The sequence below is a fragment of the Marmota monax genome, unplaced genomic scaffold (assembly GCF_021218885.2).
Source record: "Marmota monax isolate L192 unplaced genomic scaffold, Marmota_monax_Labrador192_F-V1.1 WCK01_AAM20220418_F8-fsc00059, whole genome shotgun sequence".
Classification (NCBI taxonomy): Eukaryota; Metazoa; Chordata; class Mammalia; order Rodentia; family Sciuridae; genus Marmota; species Marmota monax.
The window spans coordinates 8,292,433-8,318,907 of record NW_026693595.1 but is presented as its reverse complement, the minus strand read 5'-3'; the positions used below and the strand labels follow the sequence as shown (position 1 = coordinate 8,318,907).

Genomic DNA, 26,475 nt, shown 5'->3' with positions numbered 1-26,475 from the left:
CTTGATTTTCCCTTAGGCTCTGATCACCTCCGAGAGAAAGATGGCCTCTGGGCTGTCTTGGTCTGGCTCTCCATCATCGCTGCCCGGAAACAGAGTGTAGAGGAAATTGTTCGGGATCACTGGGCCAAATATGGCCGCCACTACTATTGCAGGTGAGAGGAAGGGAGGGTCCCTGCATGCCCCCTGGGGAACTACTCAGAGAAGTTTTCTGAAACCAGTTGACTAGAATTTTAAGAAGGCAGCATCTCTCAGGAAGATCTGAGGGACACTGAGGCTGGAACTAGATCATGCTGATAAGTGGTTGGGGCGGTGTCAAGGACTACCAACCTGGAAGGTGCACATTTCACTTCCCTTCATGGCATCCTTCTGTACTCTTTTTATCAGTGCCTATAAGGTGGGCAGCCATCTAAGAGGATATGTGAGCTGTAGAGCATGAACAATCCCCTGGTAACCATGGTGGCTGGGAGAGGAATGCCCTCAAATAGAGGCATTTCCTATTGGTTGTCCACCCATAGTTATCAAGGAGCAGGGCAGGAACAGAAGCTGTTACAGGCTGGGTGCTCTCATATTCTTCTTTCTACTTTTGCCTTTACCTCCTCATCAGTGATTCAAGTGATGTCCAGGATGTCCAACCTGGCACCCTTTGAAGGGGCCATGTGGTTCAGGAGTTAGAGATTTTGCTAGAGGTTTGCTCTCAATAAGAAGAGACAGAAAAAATGGAAATCTTACCTGGGAAGGAGGGAGGTGAAAAGATAGTAGGTAGAGGAGGTGATCTCTATCTCCTTCTTGCTGTTGAAGTGAGGGTAAGAGTATTCTGGGAGCATGGTTACTTGCTGGGTGTGTGAACCTAGTACCAAGCCATGGTTTAGGGGCAGGAGTGGTAAGAAAGAATGTTAACTGTGGAGAACACAGGGTAGAGGGAGGAAATTTGGGGGTAGTCTTAGAGATTCTGTCTATTAAAAACGTAGATTGTGACTCATTTTGTTTTACTCTTGAATAGTTAACTACTTTGGAGTTTAGTTGTATTTCCAGAGCTTAAGGGACAGAAAGAGAGCTTTAGACTTTAGCCTTATAAGGTGATTGTTTCTTCTCTCAAGAAGCCATTTACTTAGATAAATATCAGAGAATAAAGAAGACTGTGGTAATATTTATTAAAGTCAAAGAGATGGCAATGTTCTGAGAAATGTAGACAACACCACAATATTCTGGGTTCCTATTTAGTCAAGAAGAAGGTCTATGACAGCCTGCATCATCTCAAATTATTCATTGCAACCTCAAGTAAGGATTCTCAAGACAGGAGGGAATTGTTTTACTTGTCAGTATTCCTAACAAGTGCCTTAGCCCCTTCATTCTTGTGGGATTTTGGGGGGTTAATCAGCACATGAAATTTTACTATTGTATGAAGCTCTTCTAAAAAGTTCAATTAGATAAAATACATTATGTTTGCCAACCTCTAGCTTAATGAGATTGCTTCGAGTCAGAGATGTGTTCCTCATCATTTGTGGAATGATTATGTAGGTTTCTGCAGTGTTTTGAAGAAATGGTGTTAATGATAAGTGTATTTATAATATAGTTCATGTTTGTGGCCAAGTGCTTACATGATAATCACTTTTTTCATAACAAATACCATATTAGAGAATAATATGCAAGGGGGATTTAATTTCTCATAGGATGTTGAATTATGTTTTAGGTTTCTATCCAAAAAGATCACAGAGATAAAAAAAAAAAAAAGGCGGAGGGAATAGGTAGAGTGAAAGATAAACATTTCTTTCAACCCCAGCAAATGATAAGTTGAAAGGTGTTTGTGAAACACAATGATTTCTAAGCCAGACAATTTTCTTGGCAGGGTGGAAATAATAAAACAATTTCAGTTTAACTAATACGAATCCTGAAGTTGTATCTGAGAAAATAGCTCAATTTTCCTTGTTTGAGCTGACTCCAGAAGGAATTCTCTATTTAAAGGTTTTGTTCCTTGAAATGTGTTGCTGTTGACAGTGGCCAGTAGAAGGGGGACTGAGGGGGCTGGGGATGTGGCTCAAATGGTAACGCGCTCACCTGGCATGCGCGTGGCACTGGGTTCGATCCTCAGCACCACATAAAAATAAAACAAAGATCTTGTGACCACCGAAAACTAAAAAATAAATATTAAAAAATTCTCTCTCTCTCTCTCTCTCTCTCTCTCTCTTTAAAAAAAGGGGGGACATTGAGGGAACTGAGGGGAACGTTTATTCCATGTTTCTGAGATTCACTTTGCCCCTGTCTCCGTTGATTCCTGCTTCTTTCCTTCCTTCCTTTCCTTTTTCCCATTTCCCTTCCAGCGTGCTAGCATAGCTTCTTCTATATTCCAGAAGTAAAGAGAACAGGAAAACAAAGGTCTGGGCCCTCCTAGAGTTCACTGTGGTGGATAAAGATAAATAAACCAACCAGATAAATACAGACTGTGTAACTCTCAAAAGAAAATGTAAGACATGATGAAAGAAGGGGAGAGAGAAGCTCTTTGGGAGGGATGGTCAGAGAGGCCATTTTCTGGAAGTGACAATAGTTTTAAAGATTGAAGGAAAAGCAGGATATGATGGCACACTCCTGTAATCCCAGCAACTCTGGAGGCTGAGATGAGAGATTGTAAGTTCAAAGCCAGGCTGGGAAACTTAGCAAGATGGGATGTAGTTCAGTGGTAAAGTGCCCTTGGGTTCAAGCCCCAGTATCTCAAAAAGCAGATAGAGAAAAACTGAAGGAAGAGGACGAAACAGCTTATTGAATGCACCAGGTATGAAGGAGTCTAAGAGCACATGGGATGGAGAGAGCTAACAGGAAGGGCAAAGGCCCAGAGGAAGGAAAGGGCTAAGGAGCCTTGCAGACTGGAGAGGTGATCATGGTGGCTGTAGCGAGTAACAAGGGTGAAAAGTGGAACAAGTCAAGTAGGGCAAGTGTGGATCCCACAGCAGATCCACTCGGGCTGTGGTTTTGAGTTTTGTTCTCAAGATGGTAAGTGTGTCAGGAGTGAGTTAAGGAAAAGGGGTGACATGATTTGACTATTGTAAGGCCATTCTGGCCACTTTGTGGGGACTGGATTGAAAAGGTCAGTAGGCAAATGGGAGACCGATTGAGGGTGTTCTTCTGTGCTTTCCTTTCCTGAAATCAGAACCCAGGATTAGACGAGCTTGAGGGGTCCACCCGGTGGTCGGTTCTCTGATGGGGTGTTTGTTCATCCTGTGCCCTGCCTTCCCTCACTAGGTTTGACTATGAAGGGCTGGAGCCCAAGGCGACATATTATATTATGAGGGACCTGGAGGCCCTGGTCACAGACAAGTCCTTCATTGGCCAGCAGTTTGCCGTGGGGAGCCACATCTACAGTGTGGCGAAGACAGACAGCTTTGAATACGTGGACCCTGTGGATGGCACCGTGACCAAGAAACAGGTACTTGCTAGAGAATCAGTAAAACAACCTGGCAGAGATGGTGGCCAGGATGTCCTAGAACTGAAGGGGTGTTTGGGGCTGATCTGTTCCAAGCTCTTTATTGTATGTATTAGTTCTCTGCAACCAGGACAGAGGCAGCCTTGGTGAAGGTCACCTCACTAGTTAGTGGCAGAGGGGAATCAGAACATGTACCCTCTCTGTCCAGTATTCTGTCCACTTGTTAACTGATGGGCCAGTGCCTCAGATAGGCACAGACCCAGCATTTCCTTCTCTGATGTTTGCAGCCTCAAGGTCTTCATCTGCTGTGGCCATTACTGGTATTAGCTGTAGAGAAGTTACTCAGAGCTCAAGAACGCTGTCCTTGGGACCCCGGAGTGCAGGGATGTTTCACCTTCTATTGCCTTACATCATTGGGGACTCACAGAAGCTTAGTCAGATGGATTTGGCACCCCTCCTAGGAAAGAAACAGTTGGAAAATTTGCCCAGAACCCCCCCCCCCAAAGGAAGGTTTGTGGTTGTGAATGATTCTAGTAGATAACTACCGAAATCAACGACAACTTCTATTGTGGACTCCTCTTTACGAAATGTGTAAAAAACATTGATAGTTATTATAATTATTTATCTGTTCAGTTTTGTTTATTTGTTGGCTATGGCAAATATTGGCCCCTCTGAGAGCACATTATAGGCATTAATTTTTGTAATTTATACACCCTGAGTAATGTTAAGAGAAGTGTAGTCCCCAAATTCCTAAAAATCTTAACTTTTTATATATTCTTCATAAGTATAGACAATAAAATCAGGCAGAAACTGCAGGCCTTTGGGGACTAGATATAATGTAGTTACTTGTATTTTAATTTGACTAGAATTTCTGATATCCTCCTTGTCATATGATCCCCCAACTTGCAATGAATCCACATACCTTCTTGCTATTCTCTTGGTACTCTCTCGGGTCTACTTAGTTTTATAGTGGTCTTTTAGCTCCATGAAAATATCAGTCTTTCATTATAGAAGCCCTCTGATGGCCCAACAAACTGATTGTCATCTCACTTTGGAAAGATAAGGGTAGTAGAGAAAATCATGGATAAGGAACTAGGAGCCTCAGCATCACCTCCTGCCACCTACTTGTTGTGACTTTCAGAAAGTTGCTTAATTTCTTGGGGCCATTGTTTCTTCCTCATCTGTAGAATGCTTACCTCACAGAATTATTTTAGAAATAGAATGTAATCAAATACACAAAAGCTCTTAGCTATCCTTTGTATAAAAAGTCCCTAATACATTTTTATATTTGTGGTGTGTTTTATTCAAGGACTGGAATGCATTTGCTCTGAAAAAACATCAGTGAATCAATCTTTGGAAAGTTGGGAGCCTAGCTGGCATCTCTGAGCCTGTATTTAGATGTGGATTTTCCAGTTGTGTACCACGTGCCCATTTCCATTTTATACAGGGTTTTCTGGACAAACTTCCCCCAAATTCAAGGCTCACTTTGTTTTTGTTACTGCAGGATTCAAGAGACATAAAATATGTGCTTTCTGAAGTATCCTCGGGAGGTTTTGTTCACTGATGAGGAAAACTTGGAAACTGTCCCTTGGAGGGATGGGTCTACTCAGTGCCAGGTTCTGGACTTTATCTGCTCATGAGAAGCTTGTGTGTTGAGCTGATTTGTTTTTATGTTTGATCCAATATCACTCTACCTTTTATCTTCCTCAGTACAATCAGTATTTAGATACTTTTCCCCCAGGATGTTCTGTAACCATTCACATCAGGCTAATTTCACAACCCGACCTCGAGTTCTGACATCAGTTTATTCCACTCCCCTTTGTCTCCGCCCCCATGGAGATTGGTTTCCATTTTTACTCTGGAATTTATTGATTTTTTTTCCTTTCCATACTCCTTCATCTGATTGGAAATATGACTGTAAATAGATAAGTGTTATCAGGACCTTTTTGTTGTTCTTCACTCCAGATTTCAGGACCCTAGTGACATCCTCATTGGCTGGTGGCCCTGAGTCACACTGGAGCTTCTCTGCAGTCTGGGTTTGGTTCAGTGAGAGTGTTGAGGAGTCAGTTAACACCAGCAGCATCTCCATGATCAGCCAGTCACAGATGATTCTTTTCACCACTGTTGATCCTGTTGGCTACACAAGGGTACACTGCATAGAGAGGCCGTGTGGGATGTTGTAGCATCAGCATTCAATTCCAGGGATAGTAAGTCTGGGTACACTATAGGTAATATTGTGCAAATGAGCACAATTTTTGACTATAGATACCTAAAAGACATCTGAATTTACTAGGATCATTTCAAAGTAGTTATACATTACTGTGGCACATTCATTGACAAGAATTTACCAAATATATAATTTTAATTTTTTCATAGTACAGTTTTTATATACATATATAAAAGCTTTATTGAGATATAATTTACCTACTATACAATTAACCCATTTAAGCGGTATACTTTCATGATTTCTATATTTATAAAATTGTGTGGGCATCAGCATAATTAATTTGAGTATTTCCACTGCAGTATATGAGGGTTTCTGTTTTCCCATACCTTTGCTAAGTCTTGTTATTTTGGTTTCTTAGCATACTTCAAGACAACATATAAAATTATGGATTATTTTAAAATTCAGATAGAAGGAAATTTAATCTCCATAAGGAAACAGACAGATGCCTCTCAACCCAGAGGAAACAGGAGACCACAAGGTCTATGCTAGTTATGGGAGACTGATTGCTCTGGACCTATTTATTCAATATTCTACTGTATTGCAATCAGACAGGTTGGCTTTGTCACTCTCTAGATTTGTGATTTGGGGCACACTACTTCTCTGAACTTCAACTTGAAGGTTGAAGGTAATAATTATCATGAAGGATAATAGAGAAAGTTTGAAGAGAATGTTCTAGAAAGTCACAGGTACAGTGGCAGGCACCTAGTCAGTGCTCAGGAAATATTAGTTCCTTCCCCTTATAGAATCCTTGACTTGATTAGTGTGAGGAAAGAATGAAAGGGTAAATTTCTCTCTTCTGCTCTCTTATTTTCCTCTTCTCCCTTAGACACAAAAGTAACATGTATATGTTTTTGAAAATTGTCTTCAATATGCCATATTGTTGGAAAATATTCCCCCAAATTCTTTTGTTTATTCTATCCTTAAAATATTTCACAGTTAAATTTGAGATTCAGATTTAAAAGTCTCAAAGTAGTGGGAGATTCCCAATTGCCTCTTGTTTAGTTTCTATTCTACCTACTGGTGGAAAAAAAAAGTACACAACAGAAGGATTTTCAGCAACAATTTTTTAAACAATGTTTTAATATTCCTGTTTTGTCAAGAAATTATCTCAAAGCACAACATTCTGCTGCAGAGCATCCTGTGCCTTAGGGTGCTACCACAATGTTTATGAGCAACATCTAAGAGTGCAGGTTTAAAGTCGGGAAGTCTTGGCTATGTGTCTCAACTCTTCCATCCCCTTGTTCCTCTCGAGCAAGTCATTCAACCTCCCTGTGCCATCTTTTCCTTATCTGAGGAGATAGCAATAATAATTGGGGCCAGTTCATATAGCCATTTGGAGAATTAAATGAAATAATACATATACATTTTTGGCATATAACAAATAGGAGTAAGTACTTAACTAAAATTAGTTTGTTAAAACAGCATCCTTGGGAAAGAAAGATTTTGGCATTTAATGAACTACATATGATAAGAAAATCAGGGGGAAATATACAACTTTGCAAGTTGTCGTGTGAAGATATGAGAAGAACTCTTTAGTTTCTGACTCATCTGTGCATTGATTCAAACTTACATTTCTCTGTCTTCCCCAGAGAACTCCCCCTGCCTGCCACCACCAACACATACACACACTCTGATGCAGAAAGGGAAAGGTTTTTTAAGGCAGCTTAGTCTCTCTTTTGTCCTTAATCTGAGGTCAGAGTCAGGAAACAGCTCATGGAAAAAAAGGCTGTTTCATATACAACTCTAGAGATAAGACAGAAATGCTTCTCCAACAAAAATGAAATTAAAATTCTGTCCAGGTGATAAGCCCCGCTCAACCCCACTGCTGTGGAGACATTTAGAGAAGGCTATCCCGTGAGACCCGGTGAGGGTCATCCAAGGAGCAGGAAGGAAACCCTGAAGTATTCAACCCCCAATGTGTGTTCCTAGGGATCTTTCCAGCCATACTGGGGCTTTCTGGGTTTCATGGCATTTGCCACGGCTGCCTCCAAGTGTCCGATATGTTGGTGATGTTGGGGAGCCAGACAGGAGTTGACCCATGTGTTCCATGGGTCCAAGAGAGATTGATTTAGAAATAGCAATTTAACAAGGCTTGATTCCATTATATTTCTTTGTTTCCATGAGGGTATATCACTGTATATTCTCAGGTAAAATCTGAATGAGTGGTTGATCCTCAAAATGAGTGGGAAAAATAAGCCAATAGCTTCTATGAAAGTAGGATAACAGTTTGATCAAACTTACGACAACTTTAAGAAGTTCCCAGGGTATGCCTTGTAACAAGATGAAAAAGATACGAAAGGTTAGGAAACTCCCATGTGGCCTAAAGGGCAACCTTTCTTCAAGGGTGAATCAATTGTACAGACATTCTGAGTTTCCTTTGTGCCAGGCAGGGTCTCTCTTCCCTCCACCATCAGTTTGCAAAGAAACATTATCAATACCAAGATGGCGGTTTATCATTATCTCCTCCTGTTGTGCTTTGTATATGAGGTGTTCCCCAATGAGCTCATGTGATAGACAATGTAGGAATTTTCAGAGGTGAAATGACTAGATTATAGCTGTAACCTAATCAGTGGATTTATTCATTTGATGGATTGATAATATTGGGTGGTAATTATAGGCGGGTGGGGTGTACCTTTGGGGCTTATGTTTTGTTCCTGGCACCTTGCTTGCTCTCACTGATTCCTGGATGCCACAAGCTGAGTAGTTTTTCTCATGCCCTTCTGCCATGATGTTCTGCCTCACCTCCAGCCCAGAACAACAACAACAAAAATGAGCTGATCATAGACTAAACATTTGCAACTGTGAGCCCAAAATAAATTTTTTTTCTCCTCTAAATTTTTTTTTGCTCTTGTCAGGTATTTTGATCACAGCAACAAAAAGCTGACTAACACAGAAATTTATCCTAGGTCTGGGATTGTTGCTGCAACTAATCTGACCACATGATTCAGAAGCCTTTGGAACTGGCTTGTAGGAGGAATTTGGAAAAGTTTGGAGATTCAGGCTGGAAAAATCTTAAAATGTTGTAAGCAGAACTTAATGGGTGATTCTTCTAGGATCTCAGAAGACTAAAATGCCAGTAAAAATATACACAATAATGACTGTGCTCAGGAGATTTCAGATGGGTCTGGGGAATCTATTGGAAATGGAACTGGAGGCTACATGTGTTACGTTCTGGCAAAGAACTTGTTTACATTTTGCCCATGTCTTAAGATTTTCTATGAGGCTGAATTTAAAGGTGATGAACAAATTAATCCAGAGGAGGAAATTTCAAGACAGTATAGCACTCTCACCATGGCATAGATATCCTGGAAGGTTTCAGCAAGGTTTACTGTGAAAATTAGGAGCAAAAAGCAAAGAGTAAAGATTTTTCAAACTTTTAGTTGGGTCAAAAAAGAAGCACATGTAATATCAGGCCAAGGAACTTGTGGTTAATAAAGAGATTATCACCACTGAAGAGAAGCTAAGTTCTTTGTGCAGAAACAATAGAAAAGTTACAAGTTATTTCAGGAATCAGCAAGACCACCTTCATGACAGGCTCAAGGGTATAAAAGTTAAAATTCCTTTGAGAAGAAACAATGGGGGTGCCCTGCTCACAAGGGGGAAAGGCTAGAAAATTGTTTGCCCAGGATTTGTGTCACTATACTTGGCTGCCCTGGAACTCAGAGGCCACTATAGCTGCAGCCCCAGGGTGGGGGGGAGCTAACTTACTGCTTAAACTGGCTGCAGACCTTGGCATTGTCCACACAATGCTGGATGCTGGTTCTGCAGGAATGCAGGGTACTGAAGTTAGGAGATCATAGAAGCTTCTACTGAGATTTCCAAAAGAGATCTGAGGGGCCAAAATGTAGCAAGGTTAAAATACCTTCAGGTAGCCCCTGGAGGGGGCAATGGGTGAAACTCTGAGAAGGGAGCCAAAGCTAAAATGTAGACCCCAAGGATTAAGAGATGCCAGCAAAGAGGAATGTCTGCCAAGAAAAGCTGCTGGTGGCACATGGAGCCAGCTGAAGAGAGAGGCCCTGTGGGCAGCAACCAGAAAAGTCAAAGGGGCATGGCTGTCTAATTCCTTTAGAGATCACATCTCACCAACATGTGCCCTAGCTGCTGGACATGGAGCTATAGGACTGGTTTGTCCAGCTGTGTTTAGGTCTTGTTTTGCTCCCATCCCTTCTTTCTATGCCCCTATTCCTTCCTTTTGGAATGGACATATTAAATCTGTTCTGATATATACTTGATATATGTATCTTGCTTTGATGTTTATAAGGGCTCGCAGCCAAAAGCTTCCCTTGAGTCTCAGAGGAGACTTTGGACTTGGACTTCTGGGTGATGCTGGAACTGTTAAGACTGCAGGACTTTTGGAGATGAACTAAATGCTTTTTGCATTGTGAGATAGACATGAGCTTTTGGGGGTCAGAGGTGGAATGTTATGGTTAGTCTATGAGGTGCACCCCAATAAGCTTATTTGACAGGCAATGCAGGAATATTCAGGAGTGAAATGGTTAGATCTCATGACAGCTATAACTTAATTAGTAAATGAACCCATCTGATGAATAAATAATTTGAAAAGAATACTGTCCTGAGTAGTAACTGTAGGCAGGTTGGTCATGTCACTGGGGGATTGACCTCAGAGTTTATATGTTGTCCCTGGCACTTCACTTGCTCTCATTCCCAGCCACCAAGAGCTGAGCAGCCTGCCTTTGACACACTCTTCTTCCATCATGTTCTACTTCACCTCAGGCACAGAGCAATGGAGTTGGCTAACCATGGACTGAACCTCTTAAACTGAGCCCAAAATAAACTTTTCCTCCTCTAAGTTGTTCTTGTCAGGTATTTTGGTCACAGCAACAAAAAGCTGACTAACACACCTTTTCACCTCCTACTTGGAGCCTAAGTCCTAGAATTTCTGCTCAACACCCACAATTGTGAGACTTACCCAGCTCTTACAGAAGGAACCCTCTAGTCCCGTTGTTGTGAATGAAGGACAGGCTGATAGAAGTGGTGCCACACTGAGAGATGGCCTAGTGTCACCATAATGGCATCAATCCAGAACTATAACTTACATTTGAAAATTTGCTTTGAAATGAGAAACCTTGATACTTCGCAAGCAAAACTGAAGTAATTGAGTCTCTTTCCATGACTAGTCCAACTCCTGTCTTTCTATTTAGCAAGCTCAAAAATGAAATCCCACTAGTGCTAAAGGCATTTGCAAAGTAACAGTTCAGCTGATATTAAAAAACCTGATGAAAATAAATGCATGCCAGTTAGCTGATGTGGAAAACCAAGTCCAATTTGATTATGTCAGGCTAACTCTGGGCATATTAATACCTCTTCAAGTTATGCAGCCCGCATGGAAACATTCTGATGTTCTCACCCTGGAAAAAAAGAACCATTTGAAATGAGTTCAAACAAAAAAGCACACTTTGAAGACTATGCTAAAGTCTGTTTGCTTTTGGAGTTGTTTTAATATGCAGTAAGGTGTCTGCAATTTTTAATTTCACTACTTGGAAATCATAAAGAAAGTAAGTTGGCAGTCTGAAAATCACATTTTAGTTTTAGCACATGGTGTTTTAACATGTACCTTGTTGCCACCAAACCCTGGGCAGCAATACAGAGAAGCTCACTGAGATGTCATCATCCTATAATGAACACCAAGTGAGGTCAGCTGGGGAGTCTGGGTCTCCAAGGCTGAAGTCTTCTCTCTTCAGGCTTAACTGGTCAACCATCAGCCCTCAACTTTGTTTTATTTATTTATTTATAAATTTTATTTTATTTTATTTTATTTGGTATGGGGATTGAACTCAGGCACTCAACCACTGAGCCACATTCCCAGCCCTATTTTGTATTTTATTTAGAGTCACAGTCTCACTGAGTTGCCTAGGGCCTCGTGAGGTTGCTGAGGCTGACTTTGAATTCATGATCCTCCTGCCTCAGCCTCCCAAACCACTGGGATTACAGGCTTGCACCAATGTATGATATGTCAAGATCATTGTACTGTCATGTGGAACTAATAAAAAAATAGATAAATAAAATAAAGATCCATTAACAACTAAAAAATAAATAAACTGGGTGCAGTGATGCACACCTGTAAGCCCTCAACTTTGATCACATCCTAATCAATGAACCAAGTCAGAGACGGCACAGTGATAATTTATCATTGTCTTTATCATGCTCTATTTGCTGGAGTGTGGTTTATGCATCTGGAAGCAGAACTTTGGAAGTCATTTCAGTCACACTGATTAGTCCACATTGAGTTTAGTTAAATCCAAAAGTTAGTACCCTGATAAAGCTCTTCTGTGTTCAAAACCAGAAATGTTTAGGACATGGGATGATAATCACCGAATGCATATTGAATGCATGAATGTGGGTTTAAAAAATTCATTTTCTGTTGCAAATTGTGATGTAGAAAAAAATGTGTAATAAATATATATATTCCTTTTCTAACTTAGGATAACATGGTGAAGTTTGACTCATTTATGTCTTATAAATGACATAGTGCTTATCAAAACTTATATTTTGTTCCTGGCACTTCACTTGCTCTCATTCCCAGCCACCATGAGCTGAGCAGCCTGCCTTTGCTTACCAAACATTATGAGACAGTCTGTCCTCTTGCATTGAGGATCCATAGCATACAGAATAGATGAGATTCCTGCCCTCTGCATTCAGTTTAGCAAGGAAAACAAATTGATATTAAACTTGTAATTGCTATCAAGTTTATTGAACAATATCGCTGAGAAAGAATTTATTTGGGTATGCATTTCAGGGGAAACTAATCTAGACCAGGATTCTAGAAAGCTCTTTATGGAGAGGTGATAGTTAAATTGTGCCTGGAACAATAAGTAGGAGCTGGCCCAGGTGAAACCATCTTATCAGACTACCTACTTTTCCACAATTGAATGTGGCTAATGTGTGGTTGTTCAGCTTTCCAGATAAAGAGCCAGGATTTCCTATAGGCATCCTCAGAGCATGTTATGATAGCTATGGTTATAATTCTCTACTCAATTGCTTACTCTGCAAACCTGTAGTTGTGGTAAATAAAGACAATTAGGTTATGTATTGTCCTAATATGCCTCTTGGTATGACATCTTGAAAACCATGGATTAAAAATATTTTTCTAATAGCCACTATCACTGAGATTTTTCTATTTATCCTTTAAGGGTCAAACACATAATCAGAACTTTATAATGACCCACTGACTGATTTGAAAATGGAATGATGGAGATGCTGTTTCTGGTTAATTGGGAAGTCCTCATTCCCCTGTTTCTGATTAATTGGAGTCGTAATGAATTACCTTCTCTTGGCCTAAATTGATTGTTCAAGGACTATCTTAGTAACTATCTAAACCTTCTGCAATCAGTTACTTCCTACTAAAATGCTAACATGTCTGTGTAGTCAAGAGGGTAACCATCACCAGGAAATACAAATATAAAAGGAAAAAGCTGCAAACTATCACAGGAACTAAGAGAGGAAGCTATGCTGTCATCCAGGTCAAGGGCTTCTGAATCCAATATATCCCAGAACTGGGGCAGGTGTTGTGTGAACAGGGATCAGCAGTCATTTTGGTGGGAAAAAAAATGGGAAAATAGAATGTGTGTGACCTACTTCTATTGCTCCATATCTGACCGTGGAAGTCTTGATGAGGAATAAGTTTTAAGTCTTTATTTCCTCAGTAGCCCTCTCATCATATAAAGTTTTTTGTTTGTTTGTTTTTTGCTAGGTATAGGTTTTAAAAGAACATTTTAAAAGATCTTTGATTTCCTCAAATATGTCTTTCTAAATGTTAACCCCAAGTTAGCTGGACAGTTGTGACAAAAAAGAAAAACATTTACAAAAATCTTCTCTAGCTTAGAGCAGGGCGGTTGGGTATGAAGGTGCAGTTAGTGCACTGCACAAAGGCACTTGGTCTAATACAGAAGAATTACTGAAATCCAGTCTAGCTAAGAGGAAAGATGCTTTTTGGTAATTTGCCGACCCAGGGGAGACACCTTTTTGTAATTCATATGAAGGTACTGCATGGACTAGCTACTCCCTTGCTCAGCTACATTTGAACTCATGCTCACTTTTAATTCTATGACTTAAACAAAGAAAAATGGGCAATTCTATGTAGTGTGTGTGTAGAGATATGTCTGTTCAATCCAAATCCCCTGCTTTATGGGCTGCATGCTTTCTTCTACAAAATATAGTTCAGATGTTACATAGCAATATTTTCACCTTGAAGCTTTCCAGATAAATCGTTTGGGATTTCCTGTGGGAGAAAATATCTGAATTAAGCTCACAGAATCTCTCTTTTCCAAGGCTGTCCTGTCTCCAGGTTCACATGCCTGGTGTGGCCAACTGACTGTATAAGTGACATTGTACCAGATTTCAGAGCCATATGCTGTTTCCCCCTGGAATTCATCCTACATCGGTATTTGACTAGGTCAGATGCTGCCAAATAACTGTTGGTAATGTACAGTTCCTCCTTCCCGCCTGGCTGCAACATGTCCTGAGTCTCCAAACTAACATCTGGCAGCACTGCATGTATTTAGCAACTTGCAGATTTCTCTGCATTGATTTACACAAGGGCTTAAAAAACCAAACAACAAAAACCCTAACATTCATTTATCAAACGTTTATCAGATACTTACTCTACGTAAGGCTTTGAGCCAGCTTTGGGGACCATACAAAACATATGAGATACTGTTCAAACAATTTCACACGAAGGGCCATGGATGAACTTCAGCAGTTTCATGTGGACCAACATCAGATCACAAACCTGAAGTCAGAAAACGTAGGCTGAAGTCCTAGGTCCTCTGTTCACTAAACATGTTTCATTGAACATGTTTTTTTGAAACCCTTTTTCTTTAAAGTTGTGGCCTGGATGACACAAAGTTCCTTCTTTCAGGAACTTCAGGGTCTAAATTGGCCAATTATGGAGGTTAGGGTCCATTGCTTCAAGATCTTTATTGTCAAAAAAGCCAGTTCAGGGGCAGATATAGAGAAGAAAAAGGGGAAGAGATCTGTGAGGTCAGCAGTGATTTCAGAGGGCATGACAACGTTCCTAAGTGAAATTGATCTTAATTCTGCCTAATTTAAAGTAAGTATGCACCACTGCATCATAAACCATCAGTGTTAAGGCTTTAGTTAGCAGTATGCGCCAAATCTGGAAGCTTGGAAAACTTGGAGCACAGCACCATTTTCATTAAAAGTTTAGTAAAGGAAGAATCATAATATTTGTACAGTGATTGATAACTTTTTGAAGCAACTTTGCCAAAACATTTCCTAATCTGATGCTCACAGAAACTCAACAAGCTAAGTTATTTTTCCTTTGATTTTTAGAAAACTAAGGCTGAAGAACTTACATGACTTACTCAAGACCACCAGCTAATAAGTGGCCACGTTGGAGTCCTAGCCTGGTTTATCTACTTGCTATTCCTGTACTATTTTCAAACTGTCCATGAATAGTAAATCAAAGAGTAGAAAAATCTGAGGGGATTTTTAAAAAAAGAATTACAGTAATTACTACTGGAAGCAGACTGGAGGGTAATTGTGCGGCATCGGCTGCATGTGACAGGGTTCCTTTAACACCATTCCTCACTGCAAGAAATCCAGGGTGGGAAAAGCCTACCCATCACTGAGGCACACACCACAGGCACTCAGGAGGAAGGGAAATGCTGGGCCAGAACTGAAGGGCCCTTTTATACCCCTTCCCCATACAACTTAAACCACAGTGCCTGGGGTGAGAGCAAGAGCTTGGCACCACCATTTTTAAAAAGATCCTCCTGGCTAATTCCAGGGTGCAGCAAAGTTTGTAATTTGTCCAAGATTGTGAAACCAGTAATGGGAAGCTACCTAGAGTCAACTTCATTGTGTTTTTCAAGCCCCAGCTTTGTTTCAGAATATTTTGAGAAATGAAGAATGGGAAGATACACTAGAGAAGCTCCCATAATGATATGCCACATAATTTCTATAATTTTATTTTCCACAACTATCCTTCAGGGGTGGGTACATTTTTTCTAATTCACCATGAGGAATGTGTTTTCATTTGGCCTGTGGGCCCTTGCTAAAAGTGGAGGGAGGCCTTCAGAGACTGCCTTGGTGGGGCCCCTGGTGTGTTCACACCTGGTATTGAACATGCAGTGATGTTTATTCAACAAGTGTTTTTGGAAGACCTATTGTGTGCCAGGTATTGTGCTAGATTAGGCAGGTAAAGTGGAGGTAAGCAAGGTTCTGCCCTCCCAGAACATGTCAGTGAAGGAAAGACTCAAAGACAAAACTGAGCAAATTCCAACATTTTAGGGTTAAGGCTGCAAGGGGAACTCATTTTATTCATCTACTGTAGGACTCGGTTCTTCAAGAGGATTTGTGGCAGCAAAAACATAATGAAGTTATTAGAATGTAAATAAGAAACAGAAATCAAGACTAGGGAATATACAAATTAGAGAGTCAAGAAAAGAAGAAGAAAAACTCACAGTTATGCAAGTCATAAGGATCCACTTGTACTGAACCTCAAACTTAGCATTACGTATCCTGGCAGCCATATTGAAAAGGGAAATATGGTTAATTACAAAGTACTTGTCATCAGAAAGAAAAGGAAGATCAGTTCCTCAGGAAAAGAAAGGCTTTTCTAACACTTGGCTCTTGAGGAAATGTCTTAACATGAAGCTTCATACAGTCTCTAACAATCTTCCTATAGTTACTATGAAAATGTACTTTATAAGACAGTGCCTTGCAGCACTACACAATAAAAGTGAGAATACAAAACTAAAATGCAATTTAATAAATTCATTTCTGTCAAGCATAGGTGATCAGAAGTTGATTGGGGCCAAATATATCCAGATGAACTTATGGCTAGAAGGTGGAACATCTGGAAATGGAAGAAATGGATACCCTGATAAATTTGTCATGAACACAATGTTGGGGACAGTAAATCAAGTCAAGATAGCGCCTGGCAGTTTGCCAGGAGGAGTGGTTTGTGAAGCAACACTGCTGAGCCATTTAGATGGTGGGGATTCCTTATTGGCTGATTGCTGTGTCTAGATGATGCTAATTGAGCCAAGCTGTGTGTAATCGGTTAGGTATATATACCTCTGCTGTCCCGCAATAAAGCGGTTCCCGCTACCTTGGGTTCCCGCTCAGTTCCCGCTGAGTTCCCCCGCAATAAAGCAGTTCCCGCTTCAACCTTCAAGTTGCTTGTCACCTCCTGGTTATTTTGCCCAGCCGGACTTCGGCACACAATTTCTCTCTATTGAGATTTTGATAAGGCAGATAGTTATATTTTCTATTGTCTGGTGTAGGGTTGAAAGCTAAATATTCTATGCTGTGGATAGTGTTATGGTTTACACCAGGAGATAGCAAATGTTGAAGTAAAGGGATAGGTAGTACATTTAGGCCTTGTGGCCCAGATGCCCTCTGTCACAACTGTTCATCTCTGCTCTTGTGGCACAAAAGCAACCACAGGCAATATATAACTGATTGGGCATGGTTGAGTTCCACTGAAACTTATTTGTAGAAACAGGTGGCAGGTCAAATTCCACTTATAATTAGTACATTGCCAACCCCTGCTGTAACCTAAAAAATAAAGGCAAATTATATGATTAATACTTTGTTGAAATTAAGAGTTAGAAACCTGACAAGTCTTGGTTAGTGATGACTTTTGCCCCATAGCATAATGGATAGCAGGTGGTGATTCACACTGAAAAGAACATAGCTCTTGTTTGGGTTGCACGATCCATGAGGCTCATGTAAGGAACATGCAGATCTCAAAGCAATCCTTTTCAACTAATCACACATTAAGGACATAGTTCTGGGATTTTTTGAAACACAAGAATGGCCTGTGTTTAAAAAACATCATATTTTAAAAACCTGACATTCCTTATGGAGAAGAAGAACTATGATATTCTTCACCTGAAATGATCTCCTAAACAACATGGATTCTCAATTTAGATCTCATGGTTGGTTTCCTACGAAAGAGAGAAGATGTTGAACTATCTCTGGTGGGCTAATGTCTGCTATTTACTACTTTAGTTTTTCAAGGGAAAAATCTATTCTTGCCTACCAGATATAGATTCAGAGGGTCTTCTATGAGTATAGCATGTAGCATAACCAAAGTTATTATGAATATCCTCAAGAAAAAAATAGCATGATTTCATTATGTAAAGTCTGTTTTGAGCAGATAACACATATGGATGGTTTGTTATGACTTGAATTATTAAATACCTCTCAGGGGCCATAAACTAATCTAAGAGGTTAATTGTATAATGAAAGTGACCTTAAAGGGTTGTGTCTGGAAGATCACTGGAAGAAGAGGCCCCAAGTTATCTAGAATCTGCAACAATAAATGTGTTATTGACTCAGCTTTAGAATTATTTAAACCAATTAATATGTAAGCCATAGTCCTGAGCAGTGAGTTTCATATTGGTGAGTTCCATACAGGGTGACATTGGGAATGCAAGATTAAAAGTGAATAACAGCTTCAAAAGTGTTTGTAAAAACATCACTGTGAACACAACTATGGAACCTTTGGGGCTTTATTGTCAGTTTGAATATAATATGATGTGATGTTTTCCAGATCATAGATAATTTGTTCATTTGCTTCAGTTGGAATTTTGTTGACCATTTACTTCTCTAACAGCAAAAGGTAGTTAAGAAAACTGTGTCTAATTATTTTAATAAACTAGCATATACTGTGTCTTTATCTCCACATACCCAGGACTTAATCCAGGGCCTAGTCCATAAAAGCCACCCTAAAAGGTTTTTCAAATGAATGAATCCTGGACAGTATTAACCTGCTTGCAAAGTCAATAGAGTAATTGGTTGCCACTAAGGGAGATGGCTCCCTGTTGTTTTTGTTGAACTTCTCTAAAAGAAACTAAAGCTTTTTATTTGGGGATGGAACAAAATATGCTTATTAAACCTAGACAAGCAGAAAACAACTCAAATGGAACCATAATCTGCTTCCATCAGGTATCATCAGGTGGGACTAGGGGTACGAAGTTGGCACTCAGATTTATGCAGCAGTTATGATACAATTTTAATAATGCCTTACTTTTTTTAACAGGCAGAATTCGAGGCCAGAGGTTTCAAGGATAAGTTGTTTAGGGAGAAGGCTTAAAGCAAAGTTGCCCAAGACATTTACATTTTAAGAAGCAGCAAGTCACCATCTTGTTCCTTTCTCTTTCACTCTCTGGCCTCTGTCAACATGCTTATTAATAATAATTTATCAGTTGTCTTAGGAGAACAAATTTCCTTCAGCAGAAGTCAAAATGTGATCTTATGGTCATTATATTTAAATAACCCTACCACAAATAAGAGGAAATATAGAGAGTAGGGACATTCCGAACCAAAAATGAACTAACATTGGGCAGCTCTAGCTAGGTTCCTACCCTATCCTGGTAGCCAGGACTTAGAGGTGAGAAGAGAGGAGAGAGCCATAAGGGTGAGGGTGTGCTCAGCCACCGTCCGCTCAGCTGAGGCTGCAGCCCTGAGCATTTCATTGTGGGGTTCAACTACTACCAGAAGAATGTGGGAATGAGGAAAAAACCCAGAACAAAGCAAAGAGACATGCTTAAAGCAACATCTAACAATATGTGGGGTAACCCTCACCTGAACATGGACAATTTTTCTAACTGAAATGGATAAATTGCCTACCTGAATCTAGAAGATTTGTAAAGGATGCCCTTTGACTTGAAGAACATTTATTAAATACTATCCTATCTTGTTACCCCTACTTCTTCCTGATTTTCACATCACCAGACCAGGGAAACTTAAGCATCTGCTCATAGTTTTGATCCTAACCCTCACCAACATTAACCACAGAGCAACAGAAATAGAATGAAGAGACAAGTGGACAACCTCAAGAAGCATTTAGGTTTACCATACTGTTCCTTTTGAGTAAACACACAAAGCCAGTGAACAGTTGTCATGACCCTGATGTTTTTTAGATCATAGACTCGTGCTGATTGCCACAGTGGGTTGGAGTTACTTATCATCTGCTTGATCATTTGTTCACTGATCCATTTTGGATGTCTTTGGTCTCAGGGCTTGAGGATCATTTTCTCGGATGCATCACGGCTCATCTTCAGGCTTAGTTCCTCCAGTGGCGTGAGAGCCACCATCAGGCTGTACGCAGAGAGCTACGAGAGGGATCCCAGCGGTCATGACCAGGAACCACAGGTACAAAAGCAGAGCTATTCTCTCCACACTATGTGTCTTACCACTCCTAGCAAATTTCAAGATCTTCCATGGGTCTTTAGTGGAAAGGCATGTTGAAAGCTTCAGTTGAAGGCAAACCAAAAAACTGCTTTTTAGCATTTACAAGTTCAGACCACTATTTCCCAACTTGGCTCTCTTGACTGTTCTGCAGTTTGATTGGGGTGATACTAAGAAAAGGCACTTTGTATAGATAAGTTAAAAATTTTTCAAGTTAGAGTCAAACTAGTTGAATGTCTGATTATTCCTGTGTAAATTATGCATCTCCAAGTGTTTTGGAAACTCTGAATTGGACCATAACCTGGAAGTAACAGTGTAGATGCAATCCTTGGCTTCCTCTCTGAGGCCATTTCAGTAATCACAAATAGCTCAACCATAAGTTTCCCTACTCCCCTAGTCATTAAGCACCAGACAATATTGACTAGTACTAAAAAGAACCCACTGTGATATTGGGAACATCACGCTTTGCTGTTGACTGCTCCTGGCTCCTTGGTCTATGCTTCAGTTTGGGTTTTGCAGAATCCTCAAAAAGATGATTCTTTGAGCTGAAATATCTGCATATACTTCTTTGTGGAAAAGTAGAGAAACAGAGAAAATACTGTTTCTCATTGTGGACTTGCTCAGAATTTCCAGCTATAATATGCTTTTGGATGGAATAAGACACTGTTTCTTTGTCATTCATTTAGTTAATTTGTGTTTTCATGGTTATCTTTCTTTGGAGAATCTCAAGGAACTTGGCCATAATGGTGCTATATAGATCCTTGCACCAGACTTATAGCCAAAAGACTTATCTGGAATAAAACAATCCCAAATGAGGAAGGAGAGGCCAGAGAGCTGTTTCTAGGGTCACTGGGAGCATGAGTGGGCAGGACACATTGCCAGCTTCAGCCCTGGGTCCTTCCTCCCAAGATCACAGGCACTCCATGCCATGAAGGGGCCATGTTCTGCCAAAATAATTTTCTGGTAAGTACATTTTACCCAAGATAGTACCAAATCATGCAAGAGCTAGATGGAGGCTTACCGTCTCTTTCCGAATAAAGCACTCTTCTACATCCCATGTTGGGAAGGGAGCTTGAAGCAAGCCCTGGAAGTCCACAGCTACGTACAGGGTGAGGAATGATATTCCTGGCCTCCCTAGCTCTGACTCATTCTGACTCAGGGCTATTTTTTCTGAACATTCTTTTCCCTATTTGCACAGGGTAAATTGTTATGATACTTGCTTACTTCTATGTACTTCTCCTCCCTAAGCCCAGGCCAGGAGACATGCATGAAAATAATTCTATACCCAGATGAGTATCTCTCTGAAGTGGTCCATAAAAGCATAAAAAGTGGTGATTTTTGAAGCCCAAAACTCTAAAGGCCTGTATTATAAGGTTGTGTGGATAAAGAAAACCTAAATAATGTTCATCTTATTCCCCATTACTGAAAATATTGCATCTTGTTGGCTTAAAGTGTTTATAAATTTGAATGGTTGGGGAGTCCTTCATTGATGTTGCTCTTCTGATCTCTGATATTACTTTGCTTTCTAAACATGAGTAACTTTGAGTTTTTCCCAAGCCTAATTAATTGTGCCTCAGAATATTTAGCACATGAACTACCTAAAAATGTTATATTAAAATAGAACTTCTTGTTAAAATATTGCACATCATTGACTCACCAACTTAAGTCCTATTGCAGAGGTCAAGATAACATACAGTAAAAATTTTAAAGAAATCCAAACACCTAAGGAAAAGGAAGAACCTTCTCTTATCAGGCCTCCCTGTGTTAATTATTGCACAGCTTTACCTAGACACTTGCACTGGAGTGTTTGGGGGCTCCCTTTAAATGTAACTTTATAAGACCACCTACTTCTCCCTCCCAAGAGCTCTGGAAGGAAAGGCCTTTGGTTAACTGTTAACAGAGATCAAAGATAAGACATGTTCTCAAGCTGCTGGTGTTGTTACTGATCCAGGCCCAACAGGGAGAGACTAGCTTGTATTGCTTTCTCAGCTGCAGAGAGAATCCTTCCAACCCTTTCAGCTTGTTCTTATTTGTAGCCCAGAAAGCAGAGGATAAACACCCACTCTGCTCTTACCTCTATGCCTATGCACACATGCAGACACCCTTTAAAGTAACTCTGTAATCTGCAGAGATTCCATTGATAAGCTTATTCCAATTCAACAGGTAGTTTTTAATGTTTGCACACCCTAACTCAATTGCCATCTACATTCAAGTCATTTTGCCAGAATTCCTCTCAGCTGGTTTATCAGCATCTGGCTATTTTATTTTGAACATGAGTCATTTCTTTTCCAGACATCTTAAGCACATGTGAACAGAGCATGTTGTAGACATTTACACTCATTGCCTTGCAAAAGTATTCAGAACTAACCTAGTGATTCAACTAGGAAAAGTTGTGACATAATCAGTATGTTCCTGGATCTCCTACATGTGGACTTTTCATTTGTGTCTTTTTGCATAAATAATTATGCCATAAGTTGATGTCAGATAATTTCTTACCTATATCAAAAATTTTTTAAAAATATGAAATGGTGGTAAGGGAAGGAGATAAGAAGATAAATGATGCTTTGCCCTCATTTTGGGTCCTAGGAAAATCAGGAAGGAAGTAGCCTAGAAGATTTCATAGTTTTAAAAATATAAGATTAATTTTACTGGAAATAAGGAGACTTTCAATGAGCTCGCAAACCAGCTGGTAAGTAATTTGGAAAAAAGGGATAAGCCAAAGGCTTTAAATTCACAGGTAACCAGAAAGAGCAGGATTGGGTACATCTTTCTCACCCAATTTATTAGCGGAACTACTAGATTAACTTTTTATACACTGTCTTCCCTTGTACTTTGGAGCCCATGGGCAGAGTAGCTAATGAACAATAGAGGATCCAAAGAGAAAGGAAAGGAATTTTTTTTTTTCAGGGATAGGATAATCACAGAACTGATAATCAGCTTGAGGCTAATCAACCATTGGCTTTGATAGTTTCATGGTAGAATATAACTACACTCCATCAAACCCCAGTTCTTGGGAGAAGTCTAATTCTCCCTAACCTTCCTTGCAACTGAGGAATTTATACCTAGAAGACTTTAAGGACTAATATCTAAGTATCAGAAGTCACTCTATATTTGATTCCTCTGTCAAACCAAAGGGCATCTGCCATCTTGTTCTACCTGTTCTTATTATGACTTAACAATCCAGAAATGGAAAGCACAGCGCCATTTAATTTCATGAAGGTAGAATATATAATTTGCTATGGAAAACAGGATACCTTTGAGACTGAGGGAGGGCACTGTGAATACGTCCAGACTGTTCCCAATAAAGCATGTTTGAGTTACATGCCTTCATCCTATTGAAGAACTGCACATCTCTCTAGAGATGGGTTTCTGAAGAAGAGAGAACATGGAAAGAGTAAAAGAGATCAGTGGTTCTCAGCCCAGACTGCACATCAGAACCTTTTGAAGAGATTGATGGAAATATCCAGGCCTAGGTCCCCTACTCCTGGAAATTCCACTTTAATTATTCTGAAGTGGGACTTCTGATTCTAATTAAACCAGGGCTTCTCAAACCTTAATTACATACAAAATACCTGGGGATCTTGCTAAAGTGCTATTCTGACTTAAGTGTGAGGAGGCCATAGGCTCTGCATTTCACAAGCTGCCAGGTGATGGTATACTGCTGGTCCAGGAGCCACACTTTGAATAACAAAGAGTTAGATGAGCTGCCAAGTCCTAGCAGCAGGACTTTCTATTCAGAACTGTAGAATGAGGGACACCAGTTTCTAGTGTCTCCACAGGTTGGTCTCTGTTCTGTAGACTTGGATCTCCACTGCCTATTGGACTCCACTTGTGTGTCCCATAGGCAGCACCACCTGACACATGCAAAACTGAACAGTGGAAATAAGGAGACCTTCAATGAGCTCTCAAAGCAACTGGTAGTAATTTGAAAAAAAGGGATAAGCCAAAAGGCTTTAAATTCACAGGTAACCAGAAACAGTAGGACTGGGTACAATCAACCTGTGGAGACACTAGAAACTGGCATCCCTCATTCTATAGTTCTGAATACAAAGTCCTGCTGCTAGGACTTGGCAGCTCATCTAACTGTTTGTTATTCAAAGTGTGGCTCTTGGACCAGCAGTATACCAGGTGATGAGTATACCAATAACAGCTGGCATATGGTAATTGTACAGTAGAATTTTGCCAAATTAATGAAAGGTTGAGTATTATTAAGTACTTTGGAATGCCCTTGACTGATTATGTTACATGGGAAACTGGAATATTCTGTATTCAGTGTGAACCTTGGTATTGTTATCAGGCTTCCGTACTGTAATGGGGGGGACTGAATAAAATAAATTGCCATTATTAAGGTACCTATAATCTACAGGGCTCCATTCTGGATAGTTCACACGTACATATTTTCTTATCATTCCAATAGCCCCCAGAGCAGGCAAAGAAGTTGAGTGAGGGATTTAGACCCACTGGAGGGTCAAAATAGGTCTTTCTTATAATGAAATCCTTGATGTCCATAGTTACATTTAAGTTTCAGAGGAGAAAGAATTTCTTCCTACCTGAGTCTAAGTCCAAGCCTACATTTGGAGCCTTAGTTCAGTATTATTATTAAAAGGCTTTCTTCTCACCTAACCAGTTCTTTGAGTCTCTGACATCAACTGGGTGTCCAAGAACTCAGTTCAATTACAACACTATCCGGAGCTAACTCAGAACCCACTGGTTAAGGGCTCAGTTCCACAAGACTGCTTCAATACTGATGTCAGCTGCAAATGAGGTGCCTAGGGTACCCATAGTTCTGCCTGGCCAACTACAAATTCCAGCATTCCCATGACCTTCCTTCAGGTTTAATAATTCACTGGAACAATTTACCAGAAATTAGGAGATTACTTCCTATTACTAGTTTATTTTAAAGAATAGAACTCAGAATCAGCCAAATGGAAGAGGGCAAGCCTCCAATGGGGGAGTGTGGAGACTTTCAATGAGCTCTCTTGATCTGTCCAGACCCTGTTGTTTAGGGGGCTTTAATGGAGTTGTATTACATATGTATGAAATAATTGGCCCTTGGTTGTTGACCTCAGCCTCCAGCCCTTCTTCCCTCCCTGAAGGCCAGGAGATGGGACTGAAAGTTCCAACTCTCTGACCACCTGGGTGGATCCTTGGGCAGTCATCAATCTGAAGCCATGGAGGGACCCACTGAGAATCACATTGTTCACATAGATCAGGTATATTTGGAATATGAATAACGAAAAAACATGCACACTCAGGAAGTTTCAAGAGTTTTGCATTTGTGTCAAGAACTGGGGACAAAAACCAAATATATATTTTTGTTATTTCAAACCTATAAAAAGTAGTAAATGACTAGTTTTCTCTCCCTTATTTGAATCAGCAATGAATTGGTTTTGAAACTATTAAAAGAATAATGTTTAAAATGCCTATAGGTTATGTTTTATAGTTAAGGAATCTGGAATGATTGATCAAAAATTTGGAGAATAGAATTAAAGTGGAAATAACATATATGATGTGGAAGAGTTGGAAACATAATGGAGTTCAGAAGTGACACATATAAAGACATTCACTTAGCGATTCCATTTTCACATGACAAGATGAAAGCATATATTTACATGTATGTGGATATATATCTACGTGGGAGAGAGAGTGAGCATCATTTTGGAGTCATAGTAGCTAAATATATATCAAAAACATTACTATGTTATTTAAAAAGGAAACCTACACAGTAATATCTCAATAGCTATATATGCAAGGAAAACCATGAGGAAATACTTCATTTTTCTCCCTAGAATTTAATCTGTATTGCTGCAATCTGGACCTATGCAGTGAGGGTGGAATGATGCAGACAGAGTTTAGAAAAGAAACACGTGGTGAGAAGATCGGACTATAAATGCTATGGCCAAGTTAGGGAGCTGGCTCATTTTTGCTTGGAAGAGAGGCATGACCTGGAGGTCTTCAGGAATTTAAAAAGTAATACGAGGTGGAGAAAGATGACCAGCTGTTCTCCATAGCTAATGAATATGTAATTTGAGGAAATAAACTCAAGCTGACCTGGAAGGGATTCGGATTGTCTGTTAGGACAGTTTCTCCTTAGTGAAGGCTCCTGTCCAGTTAGGATAGCTGGCTAATACTCTTCTAGAAGGCTCTATGCCCCCATAGATTCAAACAATTTAAAAAATATAGGCAAGGGTGAAAGGATTTTAAGACTAAAGTGCTTAAAATACTTTAGTATTTAAAGTACTTTAGCTTTAATATGTGTGTTCTGTGATTATCATTTTTTTTTTCCTGTTTAAGAAGAAACAAGTTCTAGTCAAGTGGGTTAGATTTCCCTCTAGTGGTGCAGAAAGGAACTCAGTGCAGCTGTGTTTTCACAAATCAGAGCAGAATTAAATTTGGGAAAGCAACAAACATGTACAGGTTTTCCATATGTCTACTCATTTAAGTAAATTACCTCCTGGAAAAACCCCCACGGGGTCAACAGTCCTCCTTTTTCTTGCTTAGATATTGAAACCTGGACTCCCAATCTGCATTGCGTGCATTGCTGTCTACTGAGCCAAGGACACTCCCTGGGATGGTGGATCCTCTGTTGACATGTGGAAAACTCCCTTGGGCTGGGAATTTGGCAGCTGTTTCCCAGAGATCAGTGTCT

The 26,475-nt window shown here is 40.0% G+C and overlaps 1 protein-coding gene across 1 annotated transcript in view; it reads left to right on the top strand.

Annotated features, from left to right (window-relative positions):
- Positions 1–26,475, top strand: part of Pgm5 (phosphoglucomutase 5) — a 177,877-nt gene that overhangs the window by 112,976 nt on the left and 38,426 nt on the right. The window contains exons 8-10 of the mRNA XM_046459415.2: positions 17–152; positions 3,235–3,418; positions 19,656–19,790. Coding sequence (XP_046315371.1) covers positions 17–152; positions 3,235–3,418; positions 19,656–19,790 — 455 coding nt within the window. The remainder of the gene's footprint in view (positions 1–16; positions 153–3,234; positions 3,419–19,655; positions 19,791–26,475) is intronic.